General features: G+C 41.8%; 1 protein-coding gene across 1 annotated transcript in view; it reads right to left on the reverse strand.

Annotated features, from left to right (window-relative positions):
- LOC120456726 (adenylate cyclase type 9) overlaps nucleotides 1-16,735 on the reverse strand; it is a 41,423-nt gene that overhangs the window by 18,443 nt on the left and 6,245 nt on the right. The window contains exon 2 of the mRNA XM_039643709.2: nucleotides 9,638-10,128. Within this exon, the coding sequence (XP_039499643.1) occupies nucleotides 9,638-9,646 (9 nt within the window). The 5' untranslated portion in view covers nucleotides 9,647-10,128. The remainder of the gene's footprint in view (nucleotides 1-9,637; nucleotides 10,129-16,735) is intronic.

The following is a 16,735-nucleotide window of genomic DNA, read 5'->3' on the forward strand; positions in this document are numbered from 1 at the left end:
GTGTGCATGACCTTGCACCCGCTTCTCACCTGCCCAACTGCCACCCCACTGCCACCACCCCCCTTTCGACGCCCACCGCCTGCCACTCCCCTTCAGTGTTAGGCAAACATCAACAAATTTATGACACTGTCGAGCAAACACAAAAATACAAAGAAAAAGAAAAAAGTGGAATACAGGCGAGCGAGAGTGCTTCGGTTTTTTGTTTTCTGCTTCTCGTTTCGGAACAGCGCATGTGGAAAATTTTGACTTTGTTTGCTCCGATTCGTACCGCCCACCCATCCGCCCATCCGCCCATCCACCCATCCACCCAGTCACCCAACTCTGGAGATGATCCCCACAGATTCCCGCCCGCCGGTTAAACACTTTGAATGACTTTATCGCGTTTTTATCGCTGCACCATTTACCTGCCCGTCTTCGGTGCACTGAGAGAAAGATCTGAAGAAAGCCAAGAATTCTTAACAATAGTTAATCATAGACTTCGTAAAATCATTACTATGAATATTAGGAATTAATTAGGAATTTTAACCATTTTTTTTGTATTGCTTTCATCGCTTGAAAACTGTACAATTTGTTCTCAGTGGACTTGTTCTCATTCCCGTTTTTGCCGTTGCCATTATTATTTTATGAGAATTGCTCTCGGCCTGACAGATTTATGTGGCAAAGGTCTCTGCCCGCCCGCACTTGTCACCGGTTGCCCCTCCAGGCAGCTCACAGCTCACAACTTACAACTCAGAACTCATAACCCCGCCCAAAATGCTGCTTAAATTCTATTAAATCGCTGGCTCAGCTCGCAGTGGCTTGAAAATTCAGGGGACGCGTTGTTGTGCCAAGTTTATCACGTAGCCGCAACGTGGGCACCCAAGATTCACTCCACTTCACTCCACCAACCACTTCCCGTTCCCGTTCCCGTTGTCATCCCAGGGAATAGGAATGCAGGAGTACTCCTCCAGTCCTAATGAGGCAGCTCGTTGGGATGTCGGCTAGATGGTCTGATGGCTAGTTGGTTAGTTGGTCAGATGGTCAGTTGGTTAGTTGGTCAGATGGTCAGCAAACATTCGGGGAGATTGCGTGCCGCAGAACTTAATTGATTGCCCAAAGGTCGGCAACTGGCATCCCAGAAATCCACAGCCAGCCGGGAGCTCCTCGTTTTGGAATGCGGTTCTACAGGGGGGATGAAAATACTATATCTTTCCCGGCCGCAATATTTAATATAAATGTACTTGTTAAATTAAATATTTGTAAACAATTTTGCACATTCTTCACCCGTTCCAGCTGACTGACTGATTAATTCATTTTAATTTGTTGCATTTGCTCATTGATAAAGGTAAATCATGGCCATCATTACTCGACGTTGTACATTGAACGACAATATCAACTTTATCAATAAGATAGTTAATTAGCAATATAAACTTGTCTTACAGAGAGGCTAGTTTATCAATATTGTTAATCGGCTGCATATGCAAAGGAAATTATCTAGATTGCACAATACTCATCAATGATATTGATGAAGCGCATACAAACTTATCATACACATATGAAAAACGATTTTACTCTTATCTTGCAGTAAGTTAAACTCGAAAAACTTAAAGAAAAAGTGCGCATCTGCTGTGAAAAATATACGATTGTTATTGGCTATTTCCTTACACTTTCAGATTCAATTTTCCCCACAGTTTCCTCAATGTAACACCCATAATTTTCATTCAGCAGATGGTGGATAAACCCTTTTTGGGCCTTTAATTTCGTTCGATTTTCACACAGCTGCCTAGAAATCCATTAGATTCTGCACCAGATGCTGCTAATTTCAATTGGAGTCCAGTCTCGTTTGAGATTTCTGTTTGTGTGGTCATAAAATGTCTCACAATTGCGAGAAGAATCCCAAATTCCGGCGGGCAATCACATTAACTGAGTGCATTTGTATGCTGATAACATATAAGAACACATTTTACTCTAATACAGATAGCCGCGGTGAACAAACAAACTAATTTTCTATTGAATAACAAACAACAAACAAATCCGAAGCGGCATATAGAAGTTAAAGGGGAGGGATAGTACTTTATATGTGAAGGAGAGCAGCTACAGGGGAGATTCAGTAAGTTAAACTTCAGTAAATTAAAAGGAACGAACTATGTATATAAATATTAGGGATAAGTACCAGATTGGGCAATGCAAGTAATGTCAATACTTTGATTGTGTAGCATTAGTTACAAGTCTATTAGAGGAATATGAAGAATATATTATACAAATTTGTAATAGTCTTTACTGTGCTGGTAGAGTGGGCGGTATATTAAGCTCACACAATGTCCATAAAAATCCAATGCCCATAGGTTGGCCAGCAAGTCGAGATGCGAAGAGATGAATCGAGATGGGCCCAAGGAGATGTATGATGAGGTGGAGGTGGAGATGAAAGTGGAGGTGGCAAGAGATGCTGGACGACCGCAGAAGGCAAATTGAAAATAATGTATCCCGGCCAGCGAAATAGGGGTGGCACAAGGATGTGCCACCAGGATCTGGTGCAGGAACGAACAGGAGTAGCAGCGGGAAAAAAAGAACAAGGAGCAGGAGCCAACGCGAGGAGGAGCTGCAGCCATCATCCGTCGGCCACTTGAGATTGTTGCTAATTTAATTGGATTTATTTGCTGCGTGCTGGAAATTTATGATAAGGCCGGGCCAACGGATGACAGCGGACTGCCATGGATGCCTTATCTCTGGCCAATCGCTAAAGGCTCTCGAATGGGATATCCAGATTGGGGTTGATGTCCCCGAGGAAAGCCAAGTGGGCGGTGGCCCCTAAATTGAATTTTCGGCCGGGGGATAAAAGTCCCCAGGAAACAACTACCAAATATTGATGGCTATGACCGTATTAAGGTTAGTCATTTCCTTAGGAGTTTCCCCTTTATGAGGCAAAAATAAAAGTAAAAGTAAACAATGTATTACATTAGATAGTTTAGTTGGATTTATCTATAAGATCGCTCATTTCTATTAAAAGCTTTAAATACAAGCTATAATTCTCATAGGTACTCAAGATTTTTCTAGTTTATATATATTATTGTGGTATAACATTTAATAGAAACTTTTGGCATCAAAGTAAAGGATTACTGCCAGGAGCAGAAGAAACTCACTTTAAGGAGACTAAAATGTGGGCGGTGCACGACGGTTGGTTTTCCCAAGATTGGGGATTAAGAGGCTGGAGGAGATGGGAAGACTGCACTCCACTTGGCATTCCTTTGACTGCTCGCATATTGCAAATGACGTTCGACAAATCCCCGTTGGTGGCAGCTGCAGGTCACATGCCGCCCACAATTTTGCACAAACCAGCTTCATTTCAGCCTTTTTGATGAGTTGCAAAGGCGGCTGACGTAATGGCGCCACCCTCTTATCAGCCCCAACCCGAGTTTATTTTTTCGCACTGCTGATTATGAAATTCTTTTGGCAAAGGCTCTGTGGGGCAGGCCAAAGTGCCAAAGGTTAAAGGTGAAAGGTGAAAGGTAAAAGGTGAGGAGTGAGAGGTGAGAGGTGACAGACCAACAATGCAAAGCAATCTGTCAAAGGTGTCAAAGCCAAATTGGGCGCCACAGTAAATGAGGCAGCAATAATTTTTCGACAATTGTTTGCTTTACAATCCGTGGCAGCTGTCACGCTTCATTTGACAACAAAAGTCGAAGGGGAAGGCTCGAAAATCGCACAGACCACACAGTATACACAGTATACAATAGATTCATAATGTTATTGACAAATTTTCAATATTTTATAAACTGCCAAAGTCTTCATAACTTGTCTTTAAAGAATTGGTAGGCACGTTGTAAAGATTTCTGCTATTATTTTTATGACTTATAAAAGTTTCTAAAAGGTGTTAATAATTTGGGAACATCAGTATACCATGTTTGACTATCACAGCATATATGAAATTAATAACCTCTTCAAACTTTTTGGCCAAGGTGTGCTTTTCGCGGCAAAGTGTGCCATCAGCTTTGTGCTGTCACACCTGGCGTATGCGTATTTATTTGCCATATGTGCGCATTTTAACGGGGCACTTTGCGTGTCTCTTCCACTGCAAAGCTTTTCCACTTGTCGCTGGAAGTTTATAGCTCATTATGGGGCTTAATTGTCGCCAAAAGGACGATGGATCCATGGGAAGAGCTGGTAACCAAAGACCGAATACCGAGAGGCGGAAATGTAGAGAGGTGGCAAGGTGGAGATGAGGCGACAGACTTGGACCTGGGCGAAACTTTTAATTGGAAAACTTTCTGCATACGCACAGATAAACGCGCCTCAACGCGACAGCTTAAGCGGCCAGGACACTTGACAACCCATTCCATTTCGCACATCTCGCATCTCGCATACCGTATCCCGCATCCTGCCCCACTCATCTCCTCATATGCAAATGCATGCAAAACAGGATACAAACGGCTTAGTCCTGCCCGCGACTCGGCGACATTGCCATAAATGTTTTATGTTAATTTCGACAGCTGCTGCGAGTGCAAAGGCGTCGCTAGCTTCCCCATAATGATGCGGAAAGATCGGATAGCTGGATGGGCCGCAGGACGAAGGACGATGGCAAAGGGAGGTGCTCGAAGACCGAGGAAACAGCTGGCGAGCAGGACCTTTGCCTGGATGACGTCTTCAAGACGTCCACTTTACGTGGAAAATGCCGGACATCAGTCATTTCTTTGATTGTTGTGGCCATAGACTTATAAAATACGAAACAAGAATATCACATTTTTGTAACAACAATAACAATTTCCAAAAAAGGTAGAAAATCAATTGAAATTGCCTACAAATTGCCCATTTCCTGAACTATAACCGGCTAACGCTGCCTTCCTATATCAAATGTAATGTAAGTGGGCCAATGTCCCCCTGCTGACCTTTCGGATTGCGGTTCAATGAAGGTTATGGCGATTGGAGATTACCAAGAGTGGCTGTAAAAGGGGGTGTTGCGGTGCACCACCTCTCATTATGACCTTGGCCCCGCCTTGACCCCCGAATATCCTTAGCCCAGACAAGGACCTGTGCTGTTTCGATTGGAAATGGGTAATTGTGCTACTTCGACTAGCAGTTCGTTTCACGTTGCTAGTAGTCTTTGGGATAATCTTATACCTGTTATTCTTATTCTGATGACGAACCATTAGTTAATCGTACATTTTTGTCGATTTTTAGCTATAACATTAGAAATATTAGTCCAAATATGGAAAGCCATACCTCGTTGAACTCGTAATTAAATTTCCTATCGAACTGTGTTTTCAAAAAAAAATTATATTTTTTTCACTTTTCTTCCAATTTTTGATGACTTTATGCCGAAAATCGATTTTCTGTTATTTTGCGACTATAAATATCAGTATTTTGATCAGAACAATCGAAATATTGGTCCAAATATGGAATGCCATACCTCGTTGAATTCGTAATTAAATTTCCAATCGAACTGTGTTTTCAAAAAAAAATTATATTTTTTTCACTTTTCTTCCAATTTCTTATGATGATTTTTTGCCAATAACCGTTGGAAAGAGATTGGATTCTTTCGCCCGCCTAAAGTTAAGCGTCTCTCTCCTTTTGCCCAGCTCCTTTCCTCTCTCCACGTCAGAGCTCTCAGTTGGTTGAAGCTACTCGAAAATAGCTGGCTCAGGCACTTTAACTTGGTCGAATGCACATTATTGATATTTTCTGCGGCCACTAAAATCACTACTTTCACTTGGTATTTTTTAAAAAAACCCTAAAAAGGTTGTTTGGTTATGTAGGACTTTTGAGAAGCGCAGAGAAGGGCACCTATTATTTGGTATTATTTAGTATTTAGTATCACTTGGTATTTAGTATTATTTGGTATTTAGTATTATTTAGTATTTACTATTACTTAGGATTTAGTATTTTTTGGTATTTATTATTACTTAGTATTTAGTATTATTTGGTATTTAGTATTTTTTAATAAACTCAAAAATAATAAATATATATATTTTATTTCTTGGTGACCCAGTAAGAAGTTATATGGTATTGTTTTAGTTTAAAAAGATGGTCTCACAGGTTAAACCAAAATACATAACGATTCAGAATTCAAATCTAAACATTGCAATTAAAATAAAAATGAAAACTAATGCCACAGCAGCTGCTGTCGCTGCCTTATTGATAAATATTATACAACAATTAAATGCTATACCTCGTTAAAATCGTTATGAAGTGAAGTGTCTATTTGGTTTTTATGCGGGAAAGCCTAATTAATTAAGTACTCGCAAAAAATCATGTTGTAACCCACATTCTCCCATTCATTTTTTCAATGTGTCTTGTTTCCAAAATGAACTGCTAACAGACGAGCTGTTCGTGTGAAAAGTGACAAAACTGGTGGAGATACGTGTCATTTTGCCTTGTAACATGTTGTTCTGTTTCGGGGTCTTTCGTTTGCCTAGTTTGTGATTACAATATTTTTTACGGCATACTTGCAGGCGCAGATCCTTTGCAACGACATGCACGTATATCCTTGGGCGCTGCAACCGTGTTCATGTGTACACGTTTCACGTGGAGAAGTTCTATTCGGTTGCCAGTTGTCCAGTTTTCCCGTTTTCCTGCTCTTCTCCCATCGCAGTTTTTCCCCATTTTCCACACAGTTGTGATGGGCTGCCTTTTTCCAACCTGACCCACAGCTCCTTGTTGGCCACTTTTGTTTGCTTGCCGTAACTTTAGTGCTGTGTCAATTTCAGGCCACGACATTGCGACACTTTCTTCGCCTTTTGGTTTTGCGAGGGGAAACCTCTCAGCCTGCTCCACTTTCCCCATTGTTATTGACTATTTATTTTTCATTTAGTTTATTGCGGATCAGGGCTGGCTGTTTGTCTTTCGGGGGCAGCACGAAAAAAAAAAAAATAAAGAAAAGAAAAGCGGAGACAAGACTCAGTTACAGATACATAGAAAGACAGAGGAGTGGATTGGAGCAAATCGCGCTAATGATTCGAGGCACCTGGCACCTTCTCCGCCTTCATTAAAAACGCATCAATCAAGGGAAATCAATGCCGGGACAACAACAGATTCGAGCTGCCAAAGCAGCAAGCAGCGATGATGATGCGGACGATGGGAATAACCAGAGAAATAGAAATGGACATGAGGATGTGGTTAAGGATGAGGATAATTCAATGGCAATGTCATGGGCGAGGACAAGTTGATGGCAGGGCGGCCTAATTGCCAGACGCCATAATCATCGCCATCATCATCATCATCATTACCATCATCAACATTACCATCAGTGGCATCCATTCGATGCGAGGCAAATGACCAAGACACTCATTAAGTCCTCAATTGAATCGTTTCGCGTTTCGAGTGCTCCTAATCCGCAACTGGTGCACTCGGCAATTAAAGTTAAGCATTCACCCGGCTAAGTATCTCAATTTCAGACTCTTCTCGGGTTTAACTCACTTCTGATGGAGCACCAATTGTCCAACTGGTAATGATTTTCAAGTCCCATCTCTCTTTCTACTCGAGGGTCGCATATCTTAGCTCTCTAAAACCGCTTTCTATCTTTTTTCTATTTTATACCTTTATCTTCTAGAGGGAAGCGAGTTTAATTTGAACTATTTATATTCCATCTACAAAAGCATACACTCTGGATTTATCTTCATCGAAAGCGAGGCTTGTAATGTTTGCAAATTTCACTTAGTTTATCCTATTTAGTTCCTTATTTTAGTTCGTTACTTTTTGCTTGTCATCCCAACCCTCGCAGATCGAGCATACGCCGCGTAAGCCAGCGCAGAATAACATCGAAATTCGCATTTGCAAATTTGTTGCTCCCGGAGCTAACTTTTCCCTCCAACGAGCGGGTTGAAAATGCAAATATTCTCCCTAATAACATGCCAACCAGCAATCTGACCGAAAAGCCATGCACAGCGAGAAAATATTGATGATAAAATTACCGGGTAAAAATAATGAAAATAAAAGCACAAATGGTAATTTTCGTTTATGTCGAACGTGAGAGAGTTTTTTGAATATTGGATGGAAATGGACTGGTTCATGAAAAAGGATTTTTATTGGTGAAAATAGAGTCGCTATTAAACTAAATTTTCATGGCTATTTTCTCGCAGTGCAGTAGCTTTGGAGCGCTGGAAGTTGCGTTCTTTGGCTTCTGTGCAACTTGGACGTGAATGAGCACGTGGATGTATGGATGTGCCTGTGGACGTGGATGTGGATGTGGATGTGGATACGGACATGGTCGACCCACTTAGGAGTGCTCGCGATGGAGACGCCGGCGTGGTTGTCGCGCTCCGTTTGCTGCATAAATCATGCGGCAAAAGCACAAAGTCCTGCCAGGACGCAAAATGGCAGGATGGAGTGGGGTTAGTTGGGTGGCTCAAATGAATTTGTAAACAGGTGCAAATTAGGTCAATATTTATGTCTGCGTGTGCGAGCAGTGAGTGAGTGGGTGGGTGGGTCCGACGTGCTTGTTTATGGCGACAGCTGCTCGACTCAGTTATTGCCGCCTGTTGCTCACGATGCTACCACCCTATAGGTATGCTCCATATAACCGTATACTCGCCACATGGAGTCACACATACATAAACATGAGGCGATGGCGATGGCGACGGCGACGGTAGACGATGACGATGACGATGACTACGTCAGTGACCCAAAATTCAAATGCCTATGCGGGAAATGCCAGCAGGAAGTGGCAGTGGAGAAAGGGCAGCTAAAGAAATGTAAAACCCACGGAAAGCGGCTCCAAAATAATCATAAAGCCACCATATAATCTTAAGGTCAAGAACCGATGGCGTTCAAGATGCTCCAAACATTTGTATTAAAAAAGGTTAGCGAATGCACTTAACATTCCAAAAGAATAATACATATTTTTGCCCAAGGATTAAAACAGAGAAAATAATTTAGTAGCATAAAGTTACTATGAAGAGTATAAAACTAAAAAATATTTTGTAATACGCGAATTAAAAATGAACAATGATTGTAAGCAATACTATATTGCGTGGAATTAAATTGCATATTATTATTATTAAGTATTATAAGCCATTTGTTTTCCAGCCAAGTCACGTTTAAATTGGCCGTGTTATTGTTCAAAAAAGTTTATAATTTCCTATCTCTCTTGTAGAAAATGGCCAATTCAATTTTTATCTAGCATTTATTGCAGTTTATTCCCCCTGCCAATCACCCGCTTTTATAAGTTTATAGTTCAAGACTTTGTATGTGAAATCGACCTCTTCTTGTTCTTCTTGTTTTGAGTACAAGCACACTAACATACATACACACACACACACACACACGCACACTACTCTGCTCACAAATAGGTTCTTGTGTCTGTGTGGGTGTGTGCGGTTTTTTGCTTTTAATGTGTTTGATGCTCTTAAGTCTTTTGATAGAATAAACTGAAAATCGATTTTAATTCAATAAAAATGGAAATTCTGACCCCCGTCTCTTTAAAAAGGATGCCTCAAAGAAACGCTCTCTGTCTCGCTCCTTTCATCATCCTTAAGGACGCACTGCACTAACTATAGATCTACAGTGTAAGTCTAATATATATTTAATTTAAGTTCTCTTCATTTACTCTTTATCTTACATAATCGTGATATATTTCTATAAATGTATGTATAATGTATTAGACGCAGTTTTCAATTGGTATAAATGCACTCTTTTTTTTCTCTGTGTAACTGTGACTTTGGCTTACCTCAGACATTTTCTGGATATTTTTGTTTCGTTCGAGTTCAACGGAATTCTTCAACTTTCCTTGATGTTTCAGTTGAATGTTGTTGTTGTTGTTGTTGTTCCTGTCTGCTGGTGGCGGTGGTGGTGGTGGTTGTGTTTTGTATTACTATAGCTGCTGGTGGTGTGGGTGGTTTTTTGTAGTGGTGGTGGTGCTGTGTGGCAGTGGCTGTGGCTGTGGCCCTAGCCTTAGCCCTAGCCTTGGCCGTGGGCCAGTGTGGCGCCCGTCGCTGCTGTTGTTGTTGGCTGCCGTTCTTGCAACATCCACCGATCGCCTCGCGCCCACATGGCGTATGAGTGTTTTTCGTGGCCGCAGCCCAGTTGAGACTGGAATCGAGTTTGCTGTGCCGCCGGTCGCCGCAGCTTCAGTTGCATCATGAATGCCTGCAACAAGTGGCCGGACATAATAACAGCTGGCGGCGAGTGGAACGCTGCCGCCTCATGGCTGCCACATGCCTGAAACGCAGATGCACAGGGAGAAACAGTCAGTAAATACATCTAACACTATTAATCAAAGCTAAAATCAATACACCATAATCAAGATACAAATTTAATTAATATAAATAAGTAAGAATAACTTAAAATGAATAAGTTATCTAGTTATTTAAACCAGAGCTCTGTAAAGCCTCAATTGAAACAGAATTGTAAACAAAAAGCGTAATAATATAGATAAACATAGGACCATCTGCCGCTGTCATTTCTCTGAGTGTAAGCAGAGCGCGAGCGGCAGTTAATCAATCAATGATCGGGCGATCAATCAGTCAAACAATCAGTCGGCACACACCGAGATACCTGTTCCGATCGCGTGGCAAGTGCTGAGTGGGGGGGGGGGGGGGGGGGGGACTCGAGGGGGATTGTGGCAAAGGGGTGGGGGGAAGGGGGGACAGTTGACGACCTTAGCGACGAGTTCTTTCGGTGATAAATTTCAAGTTTTATTTTTCGCTGGCTTTGTGTTCATCGATTATCGTTGGCGGCTGTTTGTCTGGCTTTTAGAGAGAGGTTGGAGTAAATATATGTATATATTATACATACATACATATATGTATATGCATATGGGAAATGAGGGGAAACAATTAGAGATATTGAGAAAATCGTGCAAGGCCCAACTTTGCCGCGACTCAACGTTGATTCAATTTGTCGCCGCTTTTAATTAGCAACTAGTCGCATTTCCAATTCTGCGAGTCTCCATCTCAATCTCTATTTCAATCCCAATTGCCACTTGTCGCCATCATCGTGGCCAAGTGCTTATCCAATGCATCAAGTTGGTTGTCAGTTTCCATCATCGCTCAGCAAAACTTATTTTCCAAGCTATTTCACAAACTTTAGCTCAACGAAAAACTTCAGACATCGTGGAACGCGCGGGATGGCAAAAGAAAAAAAATTACTATCCGAGTATCTGATGTATGAGCCATAAAAGTTGAGCAGATTTCCAGTGACATGGTTTCGATAAAACTCTATCAAGTTGTTGCTTTCGAAGAGTCTGATAAGTGCATTATATACTTTCTCAGAGAATGATATCTAAATTGTTGCTTTAATATTCATTTATGATTTAAAACTTGCGAGAAACTTGGAGATGCTTAAGAAATATATATGTTAAACAATGTGTAAACAGTTTGAAATTGAATACTTCTTTCGTTCATCGCCAATAATAAGTTAAGCAATGTGACTTATGTGCCCATTTTAATATCCGGAAAATGTTGAATAATTTGGCAACAAATTGTCTTCCCATCCGGAAAATATTTAAAATTGTGATAATCAATTGCCGCTCTCGCATTTATTTCGTAATCCTACACAATTCATGGCCATTATCATGTGATGGGCCATGCAAGCGCACTCATCGCGCAAAGTTGCGAAAAGTCCGATTATCCTTATACCCCCGGAATGGCCGGAACCACCCGTAACCACCCGGAACTCCCCACAATCCCCACCAGAAGTCCCTGGAACCTTCCGCAACCCCGTGGACAACGGGAAACCCTCGTCCGACAAACGGAGATGGTAATCGGGGCACACATAATGCATAATAATGGCCCCAATGATAATGATGATGTGCTCATGAATCCCGCTTGTTTGGTGGCTTCCGCTCCAGAGGAAAAAAAAAAGAAAAAAGCATGGAGAAACATGCGGGTGGGGCATTGCTCCACAGTGGGTGGCCCATAGGGGGGGTGGTAAGGTCGCCAGCAGGGGCAATAATCATGTAATGATACTGCGGACAAATTCCACTAAGCTGGTAAACTCTATGGAGCAAGTTGAAAGAGCAAGCTGAAGAAGCTAAGCATTAAATCAATTGATGTTTTACGCAATTCCCATATAACTTGATCATTTCCAGTTTTGTTTTTATTTTATTCGTCAAGCAATTTAAAATGTAAAGTCTGCAAACTATTTCCCATTGAGTTGGCTGCACAGTTTGCACAGAAATTAATGAATCCGTTTTTACAATTTGATTACCATTAGTTTATACAACATAAAAAGCGCCGGGGAACATAAACCCATACAAAACGAAACATTTTCGGCTTAAATTGGCTCTCAGGTGGAATTTTGTGTGCTATTATAGCACATATAAGTCGATTGCGAGGAGTGATAACAACATTTGTGGAATGCCAGAGAATACCAGGAAATTTTTGCACTCCGGCCAGCTTGTAATTCGAATATTACAATGACTTAACCCCATCGCCCTTCGATTACATTCCCTTTTTTTTTTATTATAACTTTCATTTCGCGCCAAGTGCGACGAAATTCAAGAACCTCGAACATCGAAATTGTAGCCGAACAAGAGTGCCAGCCAGTCAAATAAAACCAGACACTCGTGCCCAAAATTCACGAGAACAATGAACATCTGGGAATCCAAAAAAAAAAGAAAATAAAAAGTAAAAGTGTTCAAAAGTGTTCTTCAAAAGAAAGTTCGAAAATCCCTTCTTTCGGTCAAAGTCAAAGCTTTAATGGCGCGGTGGAAATGTGGAAAAGTGGAAATGTGGCAATGTTTTCAAAACGGTGCGGTTAAGCTTAAAAGTTGGTCCTCTTGTTTGGCTCTTTGGTAGCCGAAGTTTGAATAAATTGTTATTGCATTAGGCCGGGGTTTTGACTTTTTGACTTTAACCATTCATTTCACTTAGCAGCGATACATTATTGAGCATGAAACCTCATCGCGTTAGAATATAATCCATTTACAAAGTATTATTTATTGTTTTGTTTTAAGTTAATTATAAGCTCTTTAAAATACCACATCGCAATGAACTGCTACCATTTGCCAATTGCTGAAATTACCATAAATAATTATAAATACGACAGTTTCTAAACTTTAAGTGCCGAATATAAGAGGTAATTAACATTAATGCCCAGCCCACTTGCTTTTGCATTTATTTCAAACAGCAGGCACTTAAGCCCTTTTTTACTATAACCTAATTGCCGATTTACCAGATAGCTTAAGTTCCGACTTTTATGGCCAACAGATATGGCTCTGGCCACGCCCCCAAATAAAGCCCCTGGCACGCCTGCCCATTTGTTGGGTTATTCGAAGGTGTTGCCAATTGTACGACGATGATGAGGTTGCTCCGCTGATCTCGGTGGGCGTGTAGATCGCAGATTGGGCACTTGGGATTGTGGATTGCGGATCCGGGCATTAACAAGTGCAAACACTTCCTTCCTGTCGATTTAGCTGTGTCATGCCCGAGATTCATCACTGACACTGCCAGCAGCAGCAGCATTATCATAATTATTTATTGTAAATCGTTCGCATGCAAAGGAGAGTGATTACTTCCTGTTTTCCTCACATATATAAATATATGTACCATACATATATTTATATACATATATGTATGTGGTAATGGTGCAGCTGCAAAGATGCCGCGATCGGTGGCGGTGTCTCTTGGTTGTGGATGTCTCGGATTACGGCACTTGCTCCGCCGGTTCCAAGTCGGCCACTTGGCGGGCTTCCCTTCTTGCCGTTGAGATGCCAATGTCAAGTCGAGATCTCCCCACGCGATATCGGTGCATATATATATGCATGTATAGCGTTTCGTCTGAGCTCTGTCTGCGTCGTAATTAATTTGTATCAGCACTGATTGCACTTGTCACGCCTGCGGCCCATTGTGCCGGTGGTGTAACTAGCTCACTTGTTCGAGTCTTTCCCCCACAATCCATTCTTTTGTCTAGCTCCGAATGCAGAGAAATGATCGCAGCTCTGCAAATGCAGGAAAAGTACAAAAAAATATCTATTGGGTTTTTTATTTACTCAGATAGATCAAAAGGCCGGCTAAATAACAAACTTTTTACAAAAACGGCATGCGAAGTTTCAAGGTTCATAATCATACTTTTCATTTAGGTGCACTAGTGTACTAGTCATAGGCCGCTGTATCTTACAGCCGTTTTTTCTCAGTGCACTGCCTTACAGTTCACGCCGTCTTGTGACGCATCGCAGTCAGCAACGAAATAGAAGAGTAAGAACAGCAACTGCAGTAGATAGAACTCAATTCCATATTGTTTATACAATATTTATGGACGGATTATGTCATTTGACAAGCGCAATTGTTTGCTCATTTACAGCTCCGATATCGGGCATTTGAATGAACCCCCGGCTGCAGCAAGTGCCGAGTGTTAAGTGCCAAGTGCAACGGCAGGAAGCAGACGCCCAGACACGATAGAATGTGAATGTATATATATATGTACACATATACCATATATCTGGGTAAAGTCCCCAAGTTGGACAATGCAATCGCAATTTGTTGTGTGCAGATCGATTAGGGTTGATAAATGCGATGCAAAGACTTTGATACTTCTTGTCTGGCCACCAGGAATGTGTGGGTTAATACTGTCGATAAGAACGCAGATCCATTAGGTAAGAGATCATAAATGTGCCGCTAACTATATATATGTATGTACCAAGTACACTAATTAAGAATCTCTGCGATTTCTGGTTTTCCACGGATTTTGGTAACCTTTTGGATCCATTAATCGCGCCACTTGACTAAAGTGAAGCCCCAATAGTGAAGCTGTCCCAAAACGAGTCATTGACTGATTGCCCCACTTGTTGGTGTTGCCGCTGCTGCTTGATGTTGCCGCTGTGATTTTGCGGATGTGATGTTGCTGCTGCTGCAGTTGCAGTTGCAGCCACTAAACGCGTGGCACTTTCCGATTTCGCAATGTGCGGCTTTTTTGGCTTTTGCGGCTTGTGCGCCGTGATTATGCACAAATTGCTCATTAACATTTGATATGATACTCGTTCGATGCAAGTGTGGTAGTGCGAGTGGCGCAAAGTCATCGTCATCATCATCATCATCAGTCAACGCATACATATGTGGCACACACTGTGACAAATTCTCAAACAACTTTACAATTTCGTTGAGAGTTTACCAACTATCTCAAAGATACAGAAATGAGCTTGTTGATCCGAGTGCCTAAAATGGTAATATCACAATGCTCTTTCTTACAGATACTTGGCATTTTCAGAGTACATCTCCAGAACTTAGCCTATTTTACTTGACCCGCTTTGTAGCTGTGTAGGATCTCGCTGCTTTAACAATGAATTGTCGACTTTGGCACTGAACTGATTTCGATTCCTATTCTCTGGTCCTCAGGGCACATTGACATTCACAACTACACTCACATTCAGAGGAACACTCACAATCACGATTAGTTCGCCAGACAGTAAGCGCTCTATAAATATTTAAAGCGTACTATGTAGACTTCTTCGTAGTCTTTGTGTGTGGCATACGCGACATATGTGTGTATTTATATGGAAACTGCATTCCCGTATAATCACTATAATCACTTGCTAAGCCAAGACTTAGCCAGACGAGACTAAGAACAAAAGTCAATGCAGCTGTTTCTCTAATTGAGGCCAGGGGCGTGGCAATCGGGGGCTCTTTATGGCCAGAACAATGCAAACTGCCAGTGAGCCTCCCCAATTGTAAGGTGTAAAATAAACTGTGTACCCACCCGGTCAATAGCTCTCTATAATTATCAAGAAAAAATTAATTATGGAAGAAAAACACTGAGCAAACAAGTGGCGAATCGGATTTCAAATTCGTTAAGTTAAGCGAACGTGGGATAATAAAGAAAGAAATACAAAAAAAAAAAAAAAGGGAGCTTCGAATGAATATATGCATGTACATACACGGGGGAGCAGGGTGATCTCCAGTGATCCCTGGGTGAATCAAATGATCCCAGTGATTCCATGCCGTGCGGTAATTACCCCTAAATGCGAATGGAAACATTCTCATTTTTATGAGGCACACGCTGGCCGGCGAGACAATGTGTTTATGGATCGGTTCGGATCGGACCAGATCGGTGCGTTGATTGCTTTATTCGCAGCGGAAAGTTCTCCGTCCAGGCAGTGGATCCAGATCCATTGGACCCATCAAAGCATTATAGCATCATCAGCCTAATGATAAGCGGAGCCATCATCAACAGCTTGATTAATGCTAATCATCCGCCACATGCCGAGGGAACCACCAGGAATCCGGGGGAATTCGATGCGGAAAGAGATGTGTGGTTGTGTAATAGGGGGAAATCGAAATGCATGGCAGGGAATTTTCCGCGGAAAATCGGAAGCGCTGAGTTTATGGAAAAGCTCGATTTTCTATCTATTTGATGTGGAAAATGGAAAAACTATGTAAACTAAAAGGTGAACAAGAATGTAGTAAAAGCTCAATGGCAGCAAGTGGGTTAGAGATTCGTGATGAATAAATCATCATCGCCACAAAAAAGGGACTGCAAATGAGGAGCAAGTGTGCCATAAAGCGGCGTGTGAAGTTTTCCCAGTGGTCAGTTCTTGGGGAATCCCGCACCACCCCCCAAACACACACACACACACATGGATCTATGGCCCAGGGCTGACCTCGACACGTCCTTGACCTCCGCACATCAAAAACACACCCAATTCCCTGGCGATGGGATGCATGTAATTGGAAGGGGATGGACAGCTTGTTATTGTTCATGTTGCTGCCACATTAAATGGGAATTGAAAAATTCATTTTTAAACATTTGTTTACATGACTCCAACAGAAGAAGAAGAAGAAGAAGAAGAAGTGGGGGAGTGGGGCGGTGGGAGGTTTCGGTTTGATTTTGG

The sequence above is a fragment of the Drosophila santomea genome, chromosome X (genome assembly GCF_016746245.2).
Source record: "Drosophila santomea strain STO CAGO 1482 chromosome X, Prin_Dsan_1.1, whole genome shotgun sequence".
In the NCBI taxonomy this organism is placed as follows: domain Eukaryota; kingdom Metazoa; phylum Arthropoda; class Insecta; order Diptera; family Drosophilidae; genus Drosophila; species Drosophila santomea.